This window comes from Lissotriton helveticus, chromosome 6, assembly GCF_964261635.1.
Source record: "Lissotriton helveticus chromosome 6, aLisHel1.1, whole genome shotgun sequence".
Lineage (NCBI taxonomy): Eukaryota > Metazoa > Chordata > Amphibia > Caudata > Salamandridae > Lissotriton > Lissotriton helveticus.
Genome location: NC_136067.1, coordinates 2093201874 through 2093220518, shown reverse-complemented (window position 1 = coordinate 2093220518; position 18645 = coordinate 2093201874). Strand labels below are relative to the sequence as shown.

The 18645-nt window shown below is 47.4% G+C and overlaps 1 protein-coding gene across 9 annotated transcripts in view; it reads left to right on the top strand.

The window, feature by feature from the left end:
- LOC144764028 (uncharacterized) overlaps window positions 1-18645 on the top strand; it is a 1051947-nt gene that overhangs the window by 721058 nt on the left and 312244 nt on the right. For all 9 annotated transcript variants that reach the window (XM_078650166.1, XM_078650163.1, XM_078650164.1 and 6 more), the window contains one exon: window positions 695-841. In XM_078650166.1, coding sequence (XP_078506292.1) covers window positions 695-841 — 147 coding nt within the window. The remainder of the gene's footprint in view (window positions 1-694; window positions 842-18645) is intronic.

The following is an 18645-nucleotide window of genomic DNA, read 5'->3' as shown; positions in this document are numbered from 1 at the left end:
TTGAATCCCTTTTTTTCTGTACCTTTGTTGCTTGAATTTGAATTTACCTTTGACGAAATGAAAGACAAGAGGCTTTTGGAAAACAGGAACCATTGTTTGATTAAATGCAGCAGCCAGGAGATCAGGCAACAAAGGCGAGGTCCGAAAACTGTCTCAAAACACATTTATTTCGGCCCTCATTTTATACTTTACATGAAGCATTATAAAATGATTTATGCTTTCCTTTTTCGCGACAGAAATTTGGTCCTAGTCATGGGCCAATAAATGGGGAGTTTGATAAGAAGCGCAGGTGGGCTTTGACTTATTGTAGTCATAATGCAGGGCCAGTGGGAGCGCATCCATATGTCCAGCATGAGGAGTGTGCCATCAATGTGTGTAATGTGTCCGCTGTGTTCTGATTGGCTGTGTGTTCCTAACTTAGTGTGCCATTTGACTTTGTGGTGTTTTTGAGAATGAGTGCTGCTTCAGCGAAATGTGTCTAATTTTAATGAATTTGTGTAGCCCTGAAAGTGAAGCTGTGAATTTCGGGGATTATGTAATAGGATGGCACAAAGTGACGCAAAGCACTGCGTTAAACACTTATCATTTTAAAACTCTGAAGACACAAGACAAAATTGTGCAGCACCACTCCAGCGTCTGTGCAGCCATTGGTAAATAATAGCCATTGTGTTAATTGGTACTGTTTCTGTTACAGAAAAAGAGGGCATGTGTCCCTATGAAGAAGATGACATAGAATGTACCTACCCATTAAAGCCCGACAAGTGCCTAGGTGACGGCGACTGTCCCGAAGAGGAAAAGTGCTGTGGTGCCTGCACAAAACAGTGCACCAAACCTTATCTAGGTATGTGGGTAATCTCTTGCTCTATTGCGTAATATAATCTCCTCAGATGTAAGAGTTCAGGGATTCATAACTCACAGGTGTAACCAATCACATACAAGATAAACCAACCATATGAATCAAAGCAAGCAAAGCCAGAAGCAAAATAGGGATTGTGCCTTGTTTTTTGATCAACTAAGTTATATGCATTTAACAGATAGCTTTCCGTCAGAAACGTTGTACATAGCATCAAAAACACTTAAACGATGCACTGGCAATTTAGCAAAACACACATAAGTTGATGCAGCTGGAGAAAGAGATGTAAAGAATGACAATGCATCTGTATATGTAAATTAAAATACTTGCACATTACCAATATTCTGTGTTCCTCAGACAGGTCGGCCAAGGATGAAGGCCTGTTTGCGGGTGGTAGTTGTGAGCCAATGATGGCAGGCCTATCTGATGTTGGATGGGAAAACAAGCACCCTACACAACACAGACTTACCATTGGGAGCGCCCCGAGCGCATAGATCCCATTTATTCATACCCTCAGCCGCACCCGCCGGGAGGGATCTGTGCTTCTCATCTCCGACTGTGTAGCGCCCAGGTGGCAGACAACAGATGTTAACAGTTAATGTCAGTGTGAGTTGTGCAGGAGCTGAGCCTTAGACTTTCTTACCAGAATTTAAGTTTTTGCAAGCTCTGTTTCAAGATCAGCCATCCAGCTTGGTGCCAGTAGGGATGGGACATCGTGGTAAAGTGCCTCACTTTGTCGAACATGGATGTTAGGGCGCGCAGAGAAGGGCACCGTTGCCTGCAGCCTGTACAGAGTCTCATCAATGCAAATGTTTGGTTCTGATAGATACATCTGCCGTGTGGATTCCTCACCTTGTGAATATCCTCTTGCGTCAGCAACATTCGGAAATTCTTTTTGTAGCCTCGCGCCGACGTGGACTCGGACGTCATAGAGACACGACATCGCTCGCTACTCCGCTGACGTCACAGACGCCTACAATAGACCCACGCCGGCGTGATGACATCAGTTCCGCCCTTTTTTCCGCGTCGTCAACGCTAACGGTTTCGGGATACTCTGTAGCTTCTAGTAACTCTGTTACTGTAATTCTTCATTTCTCCGTTCTCTGACCTCTTTGCTCTTTTATTATGTCGACAAAGAAGACGGGTTTTAAACCCTGTAGAGAATGCGGAAAGATGATGTCCGTTACGGACCCACACCAAGACTGTATTTGGTGTCTGAGCTCCGACCACGATGTGGATGGGTGTTCGTCGTGTCAAAAGATGAATCCAAAGGCCCTGCGAGAAAGGGAGTCTAAGCTTCTTGTGGCTAAGCTGAAGGCCGATAAGGTTAGGAAATCTTCGAAATCCCACTCGAAGAAGTCGAAATCAAGATCGAGGTCTCGAGAGGCGTCGGCTTTGAAATCTTCGTCGGATCATGCTTCGAGGTCACGTAAGAAGCATAAGAAGAGGAGACATGAATCTCGACGTCATTCGGGTGATAAGTCTGACTCGAGGTCGAGATCACCCAAGAAGATGAAATCGAAAGTAATTACTCCACAAGAATCGGATCAAGAAGGCGAGGCCTCGCCTTCGGAGTCGCAAATTCATTCTCCGACTCCGGTTCCCGATCCGACTCCAGCTCCATCTCCGACTCCGGCTCCATCTCCATATTTTTGCAAGCTCTGTTTCAAGATCAGCCATCCAGCTTGGTGCTAGTAGGGATGGGACATCGTTGTAAAGTGCCTCACTTTGTCGAACAGGGATGTTAGGGCGCGCAGAGAAGGGCACCGTTGCCTGCAGCCTGTACAGAGTCTCATCAATGCAAATGTTTGGATCAGGGCATTGGCTGTGAGGGAAGGAGGCTAAAGGGACTCAGGCATTCCTAGTGGAAGGAGATGTGGTAGGGTGTCAAAAGGAAGAGGTTGGATCTTAGAATATCAGCCAGAGTCATACTTGGGGAGAAGCAGAAGATCTTCTTTAATTGGGAAGTGCATTTCATTACAGCAGTAATACAAAAACAATTTTCATTATATATTGTACAGGGGAATAAATGTGTTGACTATCAGTTCAGACAACAAACATTCATCAATATTACATATTTAGATTTACTGTTTCAGGTGACACCAGCCCTTCTCAAATCGTTGCATAAACCATTCTCTTATAGTAAATTTCTGCGAGGACCAGAGTCTTTTTAATTTTCTGTTTCCATTCTTCAAACGTGGGGGTAGCTGTCGATCTTAAATTTTGAGCTGCCTTGATTATATTTTGATTTCCCACCTCCAGGGCTATGAATATCTTCTAAACTCTTACTATGTAACCAGTACTAGGCGGGCGATGGAATGTCTCCCTGCGGACTTCCGCCCTCTCACTAACCTGTCGGCCTGAAAAATAATTGCTCAACTGCAGGTACTTGAAGAAAGTAGTTGTGAATGTTAAATTGTTATCGAACTTCTTCAAACATGATGAAAACCTTCTTGATTGTTTAAGTTCCCATACATCATTTTTAACCCATTCAGGTATCATGGTAGCCAATTCTTGAGTGATAAGTTTTTTCCCGGCTCTATGTTTTAGGTTGCATACATGCATAAACCTGACAAAAGAATTTCAAATGCAAACTTTTTGTACGTTCCAGGATTCAAAAATCAGCAAGTGAAGCCCTGTAAGCCTTACATCCCTGTCATGACACTTACAAGGATTGTATTATATTGAAATATTCATTTCCGATATCACAAGTCATTGCAATGTCTGAGATGAGGCTGCTAAGTAATATAAATTCAAAGTGGGAAGTATCCAACCACCTCTCTCCAACAGTAGGCAAGGTTTTTACTTGCAACTCATGGCCACTCACTTACCCACATCAATAAAGTTATCAACCAATCTTTTAAAAACAAGTGTATTTATGTAACATGAGAGTGTCTGAAACAAACCATTTTAATTATATGAATTCTATCTACTATTGAAAGGGGAATATGGGAGCACTTATCAAAACCCTTCTTTAGATTGGAACATAATCTATCATAATTTAAGCAAGAAACTTCACCTGGTCATGTGGAAACATATATTCCGAAGCATCTGATTGGGCATGACGTTACCAAATTGTGACGAATAGTGGTCTGAATACACTAAATAATAAACAATAAACCCAGGGCCAGATATACAAAAGAACCAATTTGCAATGTCGTAATTGCAAACTTTTGTGATTTGCAATTAGGAAATGGCATGTACCTGTGGAGGCACGATCACAATTTGCGATTACTTCATAGTTCGCAATTTGTGAATAGTCGCAAATTGCAAATAAAGTCGCAAATTGCAACCACTTTCCCAAAGAATTTATTTTTTCCTTCATGGGTGGGGTCCATGGCCCCTGCAACTGCCCAGGAGAAGCCAGGAGAACAGGCCAAGTGAGTTGTGGAATACTGCTGCACATTTTAAGTGACCCGAGGAGACACAAAACCATTTAAATAAACAAAAAAATGGCCAGCCACCAAGCAGAGAAGAGACAGGGGCCCGGAAGCGCAACTGAAGTTTTCCAAAAATGAACTGGAGATACTAATTGAGGAGTGGTGCAAGAACAATAAGTAGCTGTTTAGTTGTGCATCCATGACTGTGCCTGAGATCTAGAAAGACCTAGAAACGTAATGTCTGGAAGGACATGCAGCAGAAAATAAATGCTGTGGGTGTGGCACAGTGCTCAGTAGAAGAAATAAAGAGGAGGTTGTATGACCTCCAGTTTCGCACTAAAGAAAGGGTGGCAACACACCTGAGTGAGTCACGGGCCACAGGAGGTGGTCCCTTAACTATATCCCCACCCACGATACTGGGGGCAATGGGGGCAATGGTGGTGACTACCCTGAAGTCAGACATTTCTGCCAAGGAAGTGCACCTCCATATAACTGTATACTACATGCATGCATAAATAGAGCTGATGCAGGCAGATCATTATGGGACTGTTACACAGCTACAGTATCCTTTATGGTACATCATGGGTATTGCAGTCAAATAATGACACAATACAGTCAGTGTCAGATTGCTCAACTAAAGACAAATGGGTTCCTCATATAATAAAAGTAATAGCATGTCTGTTAGATTTGGGGGTCTCTAGTTGGCAGAGGTAGGTACCTTTGACCAAATAGGGACCCTTGCGTCTAGTCAGGGTAAGGGGCTATACTCCTAAAATAACCCCTGCTCACCCCATTGGTAGCCTGGCACAGGCAGGCAGGCTTATCTCAGAGGCAGTGTGTAAAGCGTTTGTGAAAACAAGTAATACATTGGCACAACTACAGATGGACACCACACAGGTTGTATTATAAAGATAAGAATTTTTAAATAAACTTAACACAAGACCAAACGACAAAAATCCACAATACTCTACTTAAAAAGAGACTTTAAAATTTTATTAAATGGCTCAGTTCTCTCAATTGTCAATGCAACACTTTACTCTCAATGTACCTTGAATGCGTAACGCAAATAACACAAAAGGGTCGCAGGGAAGGTGATGCGTCGCTTCCTTACACGCAGGGGAGTGGATGCGTCGGTTCCTTACTGCTGCACAGGGGAGTTTATGATTGCTTCCTTACTGTGTGGGGAGGTGATGCGTCGGTTTCTTACTGCTCTCCGTTACAATGTGACAAGATGGCACCTCGATGCGATACTCTTCTCCGGTGCGATGCGAGATAGTGGCATCTTGGTTGCAATGCGACATTGTTGGTGTGATGCGTGCACGCCGGATGGCCGTGCGGCGACTCGATGATCTTTGGAGCCGCAACAGGCCCTGCAATGTGCTTCTCCGGTGATGCGGCGGCGACCTCTGTGGCAGCGTCCCGCTTTTCCGGTGATGCGCCGCGCTTCGGCGATGCGATTATGACAGCGGCATCGGCGGCTCGCATCCTCACCGATGCGACAACAGCTGCTGCGGCGGCGATACGCTTCTCGTCGTTGCGTCGCGCTTTCAGCTCCCAGCGACACACAGTCTCTCAGAAGGCCCAGCACAACAGCAGGCACTTCAATTCCCAGCAAGGGAATTCAGGGGGGAGCTGGTTGGTGAAGTCTTGTATCCCCGAGACTTCAGGCACGAGGCAAGCTCTAGTTCAAGCCCTTGGAGATTCTTCTTCAAGTACACTCAGTCCTTTTCTCCTTTCTTTGGCAATGAAGCAACCACTGCAGACCAACCCCCAAACACAAAGCACAGGGGTAGTCGCCTCCTTCAGATTCCTGTTTCTTCTCCTCAGCAAAGGTTTGTCTTGATTCCCAGAAGTGATCTAAAGTTTTTGGGTCTGGGTCCCAATATTTATACTCCTTTTCCCTTTGTTCTCTGAAGGCAGAGAGGCCTTTGCCTAGTCCAAACCAGTTTTGGTCAGTCCTGGAGCACTTTGTTTACAGGACTCCTTCTTTACATTTGACAGTGAAGGCCGGGGACATCAGACACACCACAGGAGGTGGAGCCAGCATTGTGGAGGGAAAGCACAGCCCTATTCAGGTCCCAGGTGCAACTCCTCACTCCCATCTGCATGCAGATCTCTCTATTCAGCTCTGTGCTGATTCACCCTGTCTCCTGGAATCCCCAGGCCCCTGTCACTCAAACTCCAGACAAGGAATACACAACCTAGCAGAGGCAGGCTTGGATAGTTAGGCAAGAAAATACCTACTTTCCAAAAGTGGTATTTTCAAACACAGAATGTTAAAACCAACTTCACTAAAAGATGTATTTTATCATTCTGAGTTCAGGCATACTAAACTCGAATTTCTACCTGGTTCCCTGAGTCACTTAGGATTATAAGATGTTATAATCTAACTGCACATTCTGGCCTATAGGGAACAGGTAGCCTTGCAATAGTAAAACACGAAAATGGCTGTAATTCACTATTAGGACATGCCACACACATCAGGGCATGTCCTAACTTTTAGCTACAATGCACCCTACCCTTGGGCCTACCATAGGAGTGACTAATATGTCACTGCAGGGCCGTCGCTCCGCAGACCGCGCGGCTCCCCCCCGTGAGTGATCCCCCCGCTGCTGCCTCGCTACAGCCGTGCGCCTGGAGTGCTGCTGCCAGCTCTTTAGCCTGCGCCTTAGCCTGTGCCCCTGTGTTTAGTAAAGTATTTTGTTTATCTTGTTTCTCTGTGTGCCATAGCCTGTGCCCCTATGTTTAGTAAAGTATTTTGTTTTCTGTTTCTCTGTGTGCCATAGCCTGTGCCCTGTCTCTACCACCCCACTGTTCTGATTTCCCCGTCTCCGTGGTTTTCCCGCCGCTTCTCCCCCTCCCCGCTCCCTGCCGCTGCTCCCCCGCGGCCCGCCCACTTTTCTTTTTGTACCCCGCCCATTGGACACCCCGCTCCCGCCTCCCAGCTGCTCCACCCTCCCACTTGGCCATTTATGGAGGTCGCCGCACGGTGGTGAGCTGTGACCTGTCCCTGACTGCAGGGCCGGTCGCTCCACACACCGCGCGGCTCCCCCCCCCCCGTGAGTGACCCCCCCGCTGCTGCCTCGCTACAGCCGAGAGCCTGGAGTGCTGCTGCCAGCTCTTTAGCCTGCGCCTTAGCCTGTGCCCCTGTGTTCAGTAAAGTATTTTGTTTATCTTGTTTCTCTGTGTGCCATAGCCTGTGCCCCTGTGTTTAGTAAAGTATTTTGTTTTTTGTTTCTCTGTGTGCCATAGCCTATGCCCTGTCTCTGCCACCCCACTGTTCCGATTTCGCCGTCTCCGTGGTTTTCACGCCGCTTCTCCCCCTCCCCGCTCCCCGCCGCTGCTCCCCTGCGGCCCGGCCCGCCCACTTTTCTTTTTGTACCCCGCCCATTGGACACCCTGCTCCCGCCTCCCAGCTGCTCCATCCTCCCACTTCGCCATTTATGGAGGTCGCCGAAGGCGCGCCAAAGGCAAGCCCGTCTGCGCCTGGACCGCGCCCAGCGCCAGGACCCCTGGCCCCCGCTGATGCAAGAACACCCGACGGACCTACGATGCCGCCACCCTCAACGCACTCAATGCCGGCCGGAACCCCGCCTGATACCGAGCCACCCCGAAATGCACCCACGGACCCTTCACCTGCAAAGCCTGCCGATTCACCTGCCTCCGAACCTGCACCGCACCCGCCAAGCCGAGCACCAGCAACAACCACCTCAAGTGCATCTTGCTCAACACCCGCTCCGTCCACAGACACGCCGTGGAACTCTGGAACCTCCTCGACACAACTTCACCAGACGTCGCCTTCCTCACGGAAACCTTCATGAACGCCTCCTCAGCCCCCAACATCGCCATCGCCATCCCGGACGGGTACAAGATCACCAGGAGGGACCGCGCCAACCAGACCGGAGGAGGCATCGCCATCATCCACAGGAACACCATCCGCATCACGACCAACTCCGACGACACCCTCACCGCTGCCGAACACCTCCACTTCCAGATACACACCGACCCCAAGACGACCCTCAGAGGCACCCTCATCTACAGACCCCGGGACCACGCACACAATTCGGCGAAGACATCGCAGACTACATCAGCCCGCACGCCCTCACCTCCTCTGACTACATCCTCCTAGGGGACTTCAACTTCCACCTGGAGAACAACAATGACACCAACACCACCACCCTGCTGGACAACCTCGCCAACCTCGGACTCAAGCAACTGGTGTACACCCCCACCCACTATGCCGGCCACACGCTTGACCCAGTCTTCTCCTCCTGCAAGTATATCTCCTTCAGCCACTCCACCGGACTTCCTTGGACTGACCACAGCTGCGTCCACTTCAGCTTCAGAAGAACCACGACCCACCACCACCCGCAACAGGTTCCTCGCAGGTGCTGGAACAAGATCACCGCCGACCAGCTCACCACCTCCCTCAGCCACAACCCTCCGGCCAGCACAACGGACCCCAACGAAGCAGCCAGCAACCTCACAGAGTGGATCACCAACTGCGCAGACAACCTCGCACCACTGAAGACCCCTCCCAGCAGACCCGGCAGCAAGAAAGCCTCCTGGTTCACCGATGAACTCAAAAACTCCAAGAAGAACTGCCGTACCCTCGAGAAAGCCTGGAGCAACAACCAGACCACAGACAACATGACTGCCCTCAAGCACGCCACCTGCAAACACCACCAGCTGATCCACACCACCAAGAAAACAGCATTCAAGGAACGACTGGACAACAACGTCCACAACAGCAAGGAACTCTTCAGCATCATCAAAGAGCTCTCCAACCCCAGCGCCGGAAACAACTACATCACTCCCTCGCAAGACCTCTGCGACTCACTCGCCTCGTTCTTTCACAGCAAGATCGCCGACATACACAACAGCTTCGGCGCACAGACCACGCACCCAACCACCGAACTAACGCCCCCCACCACCATCCTCCGTGCCTGGACACCGGTCAGCACCGAAGACACCATCCGCGTGATGAACACCATCCACTCCGGATCACCAACCGACCCCTGCCCCCACCACGTCTTCAACAAAGCCGACTCCATCATCGCACCCCAACTCCGGGACATCATCAACACCTCCTTCAACGCCGCCATCGCATGCCAACACAACCTCAACGATTCAGAAAAGGGGGTGGTGATGAACAGAGTGCCTGAATTAAGCAGACCACTCTTACCCAGTCCAAAGATCAGGGCTTGATCCATCACCGTTTTTTAGCTCACTGCACCATCCCAGCTCAGAACTTGGCTATATGCAAATTAGTCTGTTCCTGTCCCAGTGCATGATGGGAACAGGGCAAACCAAACTACCAAGCCAATTCTTATACTGGGAAGGAGACAAGCTACCGGGGACCGGTTTCATGCATTTCAGCCTCGTCGGCCCGGCTTGCTTGAATCCTGATGGTGCAATGAGCAAGGGACTCACATCTGAGTATGCCCTTCCACGCTTATGGTGGACAAAATGATTCAGAAAAGGGGGTGGTGATGAACAGAGTGCCTGAATTAAGCAGACCACTCTTACCCAGTCCAAAGATCAGGGCTTGATCCATCACCGTTTTTTAGCTCACTGCACCATCCCAGCTCAGAACTTGGCTATATGCAAATTAGTCTGTTCCTGTCCCAGTGCATGATGGGAACAGGGCAAACCAAACTACCAAGCCAATTCTTATACTGGGAAGGAGACAAGCTACCGGGGACCGGTTTCTGGCATTTCAGCCTCGTCGGCCCGGCTTGCTTGAATCCTGATGGTGCAATGAGCAAGGGACTCACATCTGAGTATACCCTTCCACGCTTATGGTGGACAAAGTGATTCAGAAAAGGGGGTGGTGATGAACAGAGTGCCTGAATTAAGCAGACCACTCTTACCCAGTCCAAAGATCAGGGCTTGATCCATCACCGTTTTTTAGCTCACTGCACCATCCCAGCTCAGAACTTGGCTATATGCAAATTAGTCTGTTCCTGCCCCAGTGCATGATGGGAACAGGGCAAACCAAACTACCAAGCCAATTCTTATACTGGGAAGGAGACAAGCTACTGGGGACCGGTTTCTTGCATTTCAGCCTCGTCGGCCCGGCTTGCTTGAATCCTGATGGTGCAATGAGCAAGGGACTCACATCTGAGTATACCCTTCCACGCTTATGGTGGACAAAATGATTCAGAAAAGGGGGTGGTGATGAACAGAGTGCCTGAATTAAGCAGACCACTCTTACCCAGTCCAAAGATCAGGGCTTGATCCATCACCGTTTTTTAGCTCACTGCACCATCCCAGCTCAGAACGTGGCTATATGCAAATTAGTCTGTTCCTGTCCCAGTGCATGATGGGAACAGGTCAAACCAAACTACCAAGCCAATTCTTATACTGGGAAGGAGACAAGCTACCGGGGACCGGTTTCTGGCATTTCAGCCTCGTCGGCCCGGCTTGCTTGAATCCTGATGGTGCAATGAGCAAGGGACTCACATCTGAGTATACCCTTCCACGCTTATGGTGGACTAAATCATCTCCTACGCCGACGACACCCAGCTGATCCTCTCCCTCACCAACGACCCCACCACCGCCAAAACCAACCTCCAGGAAGGAATGAAAGACGTCGCGGAATGGATGAAGATCAGTCGTCTGAAACTGAACTCAGACAAGACGGAAGTCCTCATCCTGGGATCATCCCCCTCCACCTGGGACGACTCCTGGTGGCCCCTGGCCCTGGGCACCGCTCCCAAGCCAACGGACCACGCACGCAACCTGGGCTTCATCCTGGACTCCTCCCTCTCGATGACCAGACAAGTCAACGCTGTCTCGTCGTCGTGTTTCAACACCCTGCGTATGCTCCGAAAGATCTTCCGGTGGATCCCCACCGAAACCAGGAAGACGGTCACCCAGGCACTCGTCACCAACCAACTGGACTACGGAAACACCAAACTTCAGAAAAGACTCCAACGCATCCAGAACGCCTCCGCTTGACTCATCCTGGACATCCCTCGACACAGCCACATCCCCCCCCCCTAGCGCCTTGAGACCCCTCTGGGTGAGTAGCGCGCTATACAAATGCTATGATTGATTGATTGATTAAAAGGGAAGGTTTAGGGACTGGCAAGTGGGTGCACTTGCCCAGTCAACATGCCAGTACCAGACTGCACACAGGCTCTGCAATGGCAGACCTTAGACACACTTTACAAGCTGCTCCGGTGGGTGGCACAACCAGTGCTGCAAGCCTACCAGCAGCATTTGATTTACAAGCCGTGGGCACCCGCAATGCACTGTACTAGGGTCTGACAGTAAACCAAACAAGCCAATCATGGAGTCACTAATCCATGCATCAATTTATCATAGGGAGCACTTGCACTGTGGCACTGAACAGCAGTGGCACAGTGCCCAAAGCATCTAAAATCAGAAAAAACATAAGAGGCAACAGCAAAAAGTGAAAGGGAGACCCACGCCAATGGTGCCAGGACCAACAATGTCCATTCTCCAAATTGATGCACCTGAAGAAGAAATGAAATCCTCAGCTGATAAGTAGAAGAACAGGTCAAAATGGAAAAAAGGAGGGAGATGGAGGATTGTAGAGAGCCTACCCAAACCACCTCATACCCAGGCCAGCAGTGCGTCTTTCTCCGCACAGCCACCATCATATGAGGGTAATATGCAGCCACAAGTTGTCAGGGCCCAACACCAGTGTACTGCATCGAATCTAGTTGGTGCCGTGATATACATTATGTAAAGCCTCCATCTGGGTCCCAGCCAAATGCCGAACAGGAAGAGCTGTTTGGTGGCCTTAAGGCATCCGTACAGCAAATTTAGCTCCTCCAGCATGAGGAAATGAAATTAGTAACCATCAAATTGCATATCATTCAGCATGCAATATCAGTAGGCTTCGATACAGTGGGCACTAAAATGGACAACCTCACCGACATCATAGCTAATCTATGCACACAGATAGCAGAGGACACTACCAACCAGATGTGCAGAAAGAGGAGCAGTTCTCCGTGAATCAGTGCCTTGACAAGGTCCATTGGAAGGCTTGCGCATGCCACCTCAGCCTTGTCAAAGTGCACTGTAACACTGCAGGTGGAAATGGGGCACTTTAACTGAGATGTGGCAAGGGGCTTTGGTGACATTACCACTGCAGTGCAAACCATATGGAGAGCGTAAGTTGCAAGTAGGGTGGTTGAAAGGCAATCTCACAGTGAGGAATTGTTGAGTGTCAGCGGCATCTCTGCCACAGATGCACGAGTGCTGCTACCCAGTAGTAGCCGTACTTCCGCACCTCCACATTGTGGCTCATCTCATACTGGACATAGTCACAGGAAAAACTGAGGGGACAGCTACTGAAGTGCCTGTATATTTTGTTTAATGTAGTTCACATACTGTTTCGCACATTTATGTGCAAAATAAATTATCATGAAACAAAAGTGAAACACTGGGCAATAAAAGTTTGTTAACTTTTGATCACTCAAACTATTATGCAGCATTATTTTTTTAGATGTTGATCTAACCGTGACTTACCTTGCAGAGAAATGTGTAGCAATGCTGCCCTGCACCTCCTCCCTTCCACTGCTCTGCGCTCCTCTGTTGGATGCTGGGCTGGGGGTCCAGGTTCTGACACTGCAATGTGTAGTTCTCTGTTGCAGGCAAGCTTGAGTAGTATGACACAGGTTGCAACCATCTTATAAGCACTTTCTAGTGCATATTGCAGAGCACCCTCCCTTTTGTGCAGGCAGCGAAACCGTGATTTCAGGAGCCCAAATCTCCACTCCATTACAGTTCTGGAGTGACGATGCGCTGCGTCATATCTCCTCTCATTCTGTTTGGTGAGAGAGAGGTAGGGTGTGAGAAACCATGGGTGCAGGGCATACGCACTGTGACCTGAAAAAACATACATTAGTGTGAAGCAGTACACATTTTTTGTGCATTGGGCAATTACATATTTAATTGTACATGTATTTCTCGTACCTAATAAATATCCATAATCAAACTTCTCTTTCCAGTTGTCTGTAAATTCTGCTGTGCCTAAACATGTAGGAGTCACGGTTACTTCAGGGAAATCGTGACACTATATGAGTGATTATTTTGTGGGCATTGCATACAACTAGAATGTTCTGGGAATGGGTATTTTTAATTTTCCTAAATAGATATTGAATATGGGATGGTGGACATATGGACACGTGTCCTATGACATGGGGGAAATTGGCCATCCTGTAAAATTTCAGTTTCATGCATTCCATTCCCAGCGCATTCCTGGGCAGGTATATGTAGCTGGTAGAGGAGAAAATGCTTAGAACAGAAAAGCACTCACATGTATACAAGGTATATTTCAAGTCAGGGTGGGAGGTGTGTTTCTGCTCATGTGTGCTTTTTGTTAAAAATTTTATTTTTTTATTGAAGTCCTTAATAGCAATACAAAATTATGAATAATATACAGTCCATCGACATCTCTAAAACTCATTTAACATAGAAAACCATTTACATAAGCCTGATAGATAAAACATATACCATACACCAAGTATTGTAGCAAAGTAATTAGTCACAATATAAGCATATAGTATGCTATAGAGCTTATAACAACTACTACCTCCCATGATAACAATAATTCCTCTCGAATTTAATCAAAAAATGTCCCCCAGTTCCTAAAGAATTTTGAAATCTTAACACAATGAAACATGACATGTGACCAGTTAGCTCAAGAATGATGAGTACATCTAAAACAATGTGGAGAATGATTAAGATAAATTTGGAAATAGCAAAAGGTGTTCGATAAAGTAACCACTTACCAAAAAATATCATTCTCCGCCAATTCGCCCCTTGTAATGTACTAAAATTAAATCTATTAACAACTGACCAAACATTCAAAGGCATTGCCTGATTTTCCTGATCCAGCCACTTTTTTAATCGCCTTCTGACTAAGATCCAGCTTCCTGCTTTGGGCAAGATGGCGCTTCCTTTCCCCCGGTTTTCTATCGGGGTACGTCAACTAATAATTCATTTATTAATTGACTTTGTTGATCTAACTGAATAAAATCCAATTGAGCTAGGAACTTATACACAATGTTATATGACCCTAATAAAACGAAGTTTCTAGTAATTAATTGAGACATTTCCACCAGGGTAATCCATTTCCCATTTCTCAGAAAGTCTGAAACTTTCGAAAATCCTGCCGCAGCCCAATTAACAGCGAGATCTAAACATTGTGTAACACCAGTCAGTGGGAGATAATAAGGTTTTTGAATTAATCACGGGGATAGAATATCTTTTAACCAGAGCCTGACGTTTTTAAAAAAAACACTGTAGGGACTTATAGAAAACTAACTTGGGAGATTTAAACACCTGCAGAGGAGCATGTATCTGATTTTCTTTGTACATTAGATCAGTAAAAGTATTTATGAATAGATTTCTGTATGAAGTTGTAATTTAAATCTAGATAAATACTGTGTAAAATATGCATTATAATAATCCCTGAGATTTGGCAGGGCAAGCACTCCCTTATCCAGATCCTCATATAAGGTGCTCAGTGCAATACAAGGTGTTTTCTTTGCCCAAATTAAGGCTTTAAACATTGATTCTACTCAAGTACTTGCAAGACAAAGCCTGGCAAAAAACAGGAAATGGTTGAAAACAAAAAATTAAACAAGGGAAGCTCATGTGTGCTTACATTTTTAAGAGCTTGTTTGTGCTGCTCACTATTGTCTTTCCACACATCTCATTATTTCTCTGTTGCATTGACCTGTGCAAGCTTTATTCTTCCTTCATTAAAGGTTAAAATATGTCACAAACTGGAGCTTACACAACTCCTACGCTGTTGAATGTGATGTCTAATTTCTTACTCTGTGTGGGAAAACCTCAAGCCAATGTTCCTCTCACGATGTCAATAAAATAAAGCTTTGTCTTCATGTATGCCATATTGTGTTCCGACTACTCGATTAGTGTCAGAGAATCGTGAAGAGAACAATCTTAAACCTCCTTTGTGAAAATCAGCAGGTCTGTCTTTAACTAATTCCCAGGTTCAATCTGCTACACCTTGGTGTAGTCTTAGATGTCTATTTGTAACCCATTGATTTTCACTCAATGTGCCACTTCAGACAGAGACCGGTCTTATGCAAATAAGCACTGAACCTACTTCCCTTCTCCTCAAGGGAACAGTTTATCCTGAACTGCCAGGCAATTCCTCCCCAGAAGGAAACATGTAGCCCTAGACTGTTTTCAGTCTAGTAAGGCCTGTTCAGGGAGGTATCACTGGATCCTGTAGTACAACATTCTAAGCACCCACATCTGGGCATAGCCTTGATTCTTAGATTGTTTCATCAAACACGGGTGATGGTAGAAATTCTTGCCCACTCACTGTTTTATTCCTACTGTGTCACCCTAAACCGAGGCCTGTCTTAAGCAAATCGGTACCAACCTTGATCCTCATGGGAAAAGTTGAACTATGAGACAAAGCCTCATACAGCGTCACACTGCTAGGTGCAGCCATTGTATCCAAGGTGAACCTTTTACATGTATCTGCACCTTCATATCTCTAACATACTGCTATACATGCCTATGCGCTACCATCATTTCCTGTCATCACATGCCTAAGTACAGCATCCCTTGCCTAGGACCTACAATCGTATGCCCATGAGCTGCCACATAGCCAACGTATTACCATCATATGCCATTTTTGGTGCAAGGAGCATGGTGTGTGCAGGCACATTCGTGGTTGTGAAGAGCTCAAACACTTGGGATTTAAGAGCTCAAGAGAAACAGCAGAGGACCAGAACCTGAGAGGCTCCTCTTGGGGGTCAGGAACTCGATGTATACTAGTCCAGGAGCTGCTGTGGAGCCAGTTCTTCTTCCCCAGGGAAGAGGCAGCAGGCAGAATGTCTGAGGTCATCTTTTATATGCTGGTGCCCTGGCTCTGAAAGGTGGTAGAAGCTTCTAGACAGTGTTTTTGAAGTGCATGGAATTCCTTCCCTCCCTGCATTTGCTCCAAGGTGGCACCAGTATTAATGCAGTGCCGCTAGGTCCTCTGTATGGAGACATGACGCAGCTTATTCAGGGTGAGGCTCGGCCTTGCTTCTCCCTCAAATCCTGTCAGAGATGGCCCATCCAGTCATACCCAGGTTCCCATTGTGTGTGGCATGGTTGTCTAGAAAGAATACACAAAGATTAACTGCCAAATACACCCAGTCATGTGACCAGAGACAGGCTGCATGTCCCTGTTCATCCACACTCTGGACAGAGACACATGTTATTCTGCACATTATATCACTCTCTTTATAAAAAAAAATATATTTTCCAGAGAGGTAAGCAAATAGTCAAATACAATATAGAGACATATACTTAAAGACATAAATATGTATCTTGAAGAATAAATATACTGCAGGATTAGCCAAAATATTCCTTTACAATTTTGTACTAAAAATTATTAAACATAGTGAGATCAACATAGGTACATGCATCTTAAATATATAATGTCCCAGTATTTCATAAATGTCTTGAAGAATAAATATGATACATTAGCCACAGATTTCATATACAAGTTGTACTAAAAAATTATTGAATATAGAAGGATAATCATAGGTAAATACCTCTTGAATTTATAATGGCCCAATATTTCATAAATAAAACAGAGTTTAAACGAGTGTGGCCTAGCGTGATCCAGTAGTAGGCCAGTCTCTACATCCATGATCGGCACCCAACCGGTTCAACAGAGGGGAACAGATCTTGTTTCCCGACTCCCTGGCCTGTCCGCCTTTACAGTTATATAACCCTCTTTCCTGGTTGTACATACCTGTAGGAGAGTAGGGTCTGCAATCCTATGATCACCCCAGATTTTTGCTTTTTGCTTCACTGGTTTACGACTTTCCCTGGCTGTGGGCCTGCTAATCAGACCCACAGCCTAGCTGTTCTCTCTATTCCAAATTGTACCCAGGTACTGAATTGGCGCTGGGCCCTCTCTTGAGTCCCTGTAACCAGGGCAGAGGTGCACCCAGAGGTCTCCCAGGGGCTGCAGCATGTATTATGCCACCCCTGGGTCGACTACCTAAACAGACACAACTGGCTGCTTGACAGCTGGGGCAAGGTGGTGTACACACCCTTTGCTGTAGATATAGTATTCCTATATCTAACCCTAAAATGGACACATATATTCCTATCAGTCACTCCTATGGCAGGCCTTATCAATCCTGAAGGCAGAGTGCTTGGAATAATGTGAAATGGTGCTCTGGCATGAGCTGAGCCCGTTTGCAGCTTGCGGAACCAAGTCCTAATAGCTGTTCCATGATAACGCTATACCATATACTCTTAAGTGCATTATGTACCTCGCGGTCATATGCTAACTTTGGTATAGCATTATCAAAACATGTCGAGTAAGGTGTCATACGAATTGGAATACTAACCCCTCGCCAATTCTGGCGACGGGGTTAGCATTCCACCCTTCTAGAGGGACACGACATGTATGTAACTGTGAACCCCGGTTAAAGTCAGACATAGCCTCAGCGCCACAAAATGGATGCTGCCACCGAGACACAAGTCTGCCCTCCTGCTGCTGGGAGTCCTTCCAGCAACGGAGGCATGGACAAAGGGTTTCCTGTCAGGGGCGGTGCCAGCACCATCCCAGACAGGATTTTGTGTATCCCAGGTAGGCAGGGCTTTAGAGGAAGGTGACTGCAAGTGGCACCCCGGTGCTCACTGTGCATAGGCCGGCTCATACCAGTTCTGGGGGCACACCAGCCCCTGAGCTGGGGAGAGACCGGACAAAGGAGAGGGTGTAACCACCCCCCTCCTGGTCCCACCCATGGGCAGGACCTAGTCGCGCACCAGCCCCTTTCTTTAGAATAAAGGTGGGAGCGGGGACCCTTCCAAATTAGATCATCTTTGAATCCTGAAGCTACTTTCTACGAAAGGAACTCTCGACTTCTTCTCAAGATTTCTCCCTTGTGACTAAGGAGTAGTCACCCTGCAGCAGCAGGCACCAACTAAGTATCTTGCGGTTTGCTGAAACGTCCTTCCTCCGGAACCAGACTGACCAGCACGACGAGACCTGGACTCCCTGCCCTCTCTGACCTCTACCTACCTCTACAGCACAGCTGAGAACCGTGGGTGCGACGAGACCAGAGGACCCGGCGACCATCAGAACCAGCACGACACTGACCCAGCACGACCGCCGAGGGACCCTCGAGTGGGTGCACTGGGGTAAGAGAAGCCCCAACCCCAAGCAGCACGAGCACCGAAGTCCAGCCCCCCAGCATCCTCCAGATCTGCGTGGGGCCCTTTTGCTTCTGCGCTGCTTGCCACATTGTCCGGTCACTTGCCCGTTGGCTAGTGACCCTCCAGACGACGTCCTACGTTTGTTTCACTGCTGGTCTAGCTCCTCTAGACTAGCCCTAGTCTCCTCCTGAAGGGGACCCTCCTCGGACCCTCCTGGTCCACTCCAGA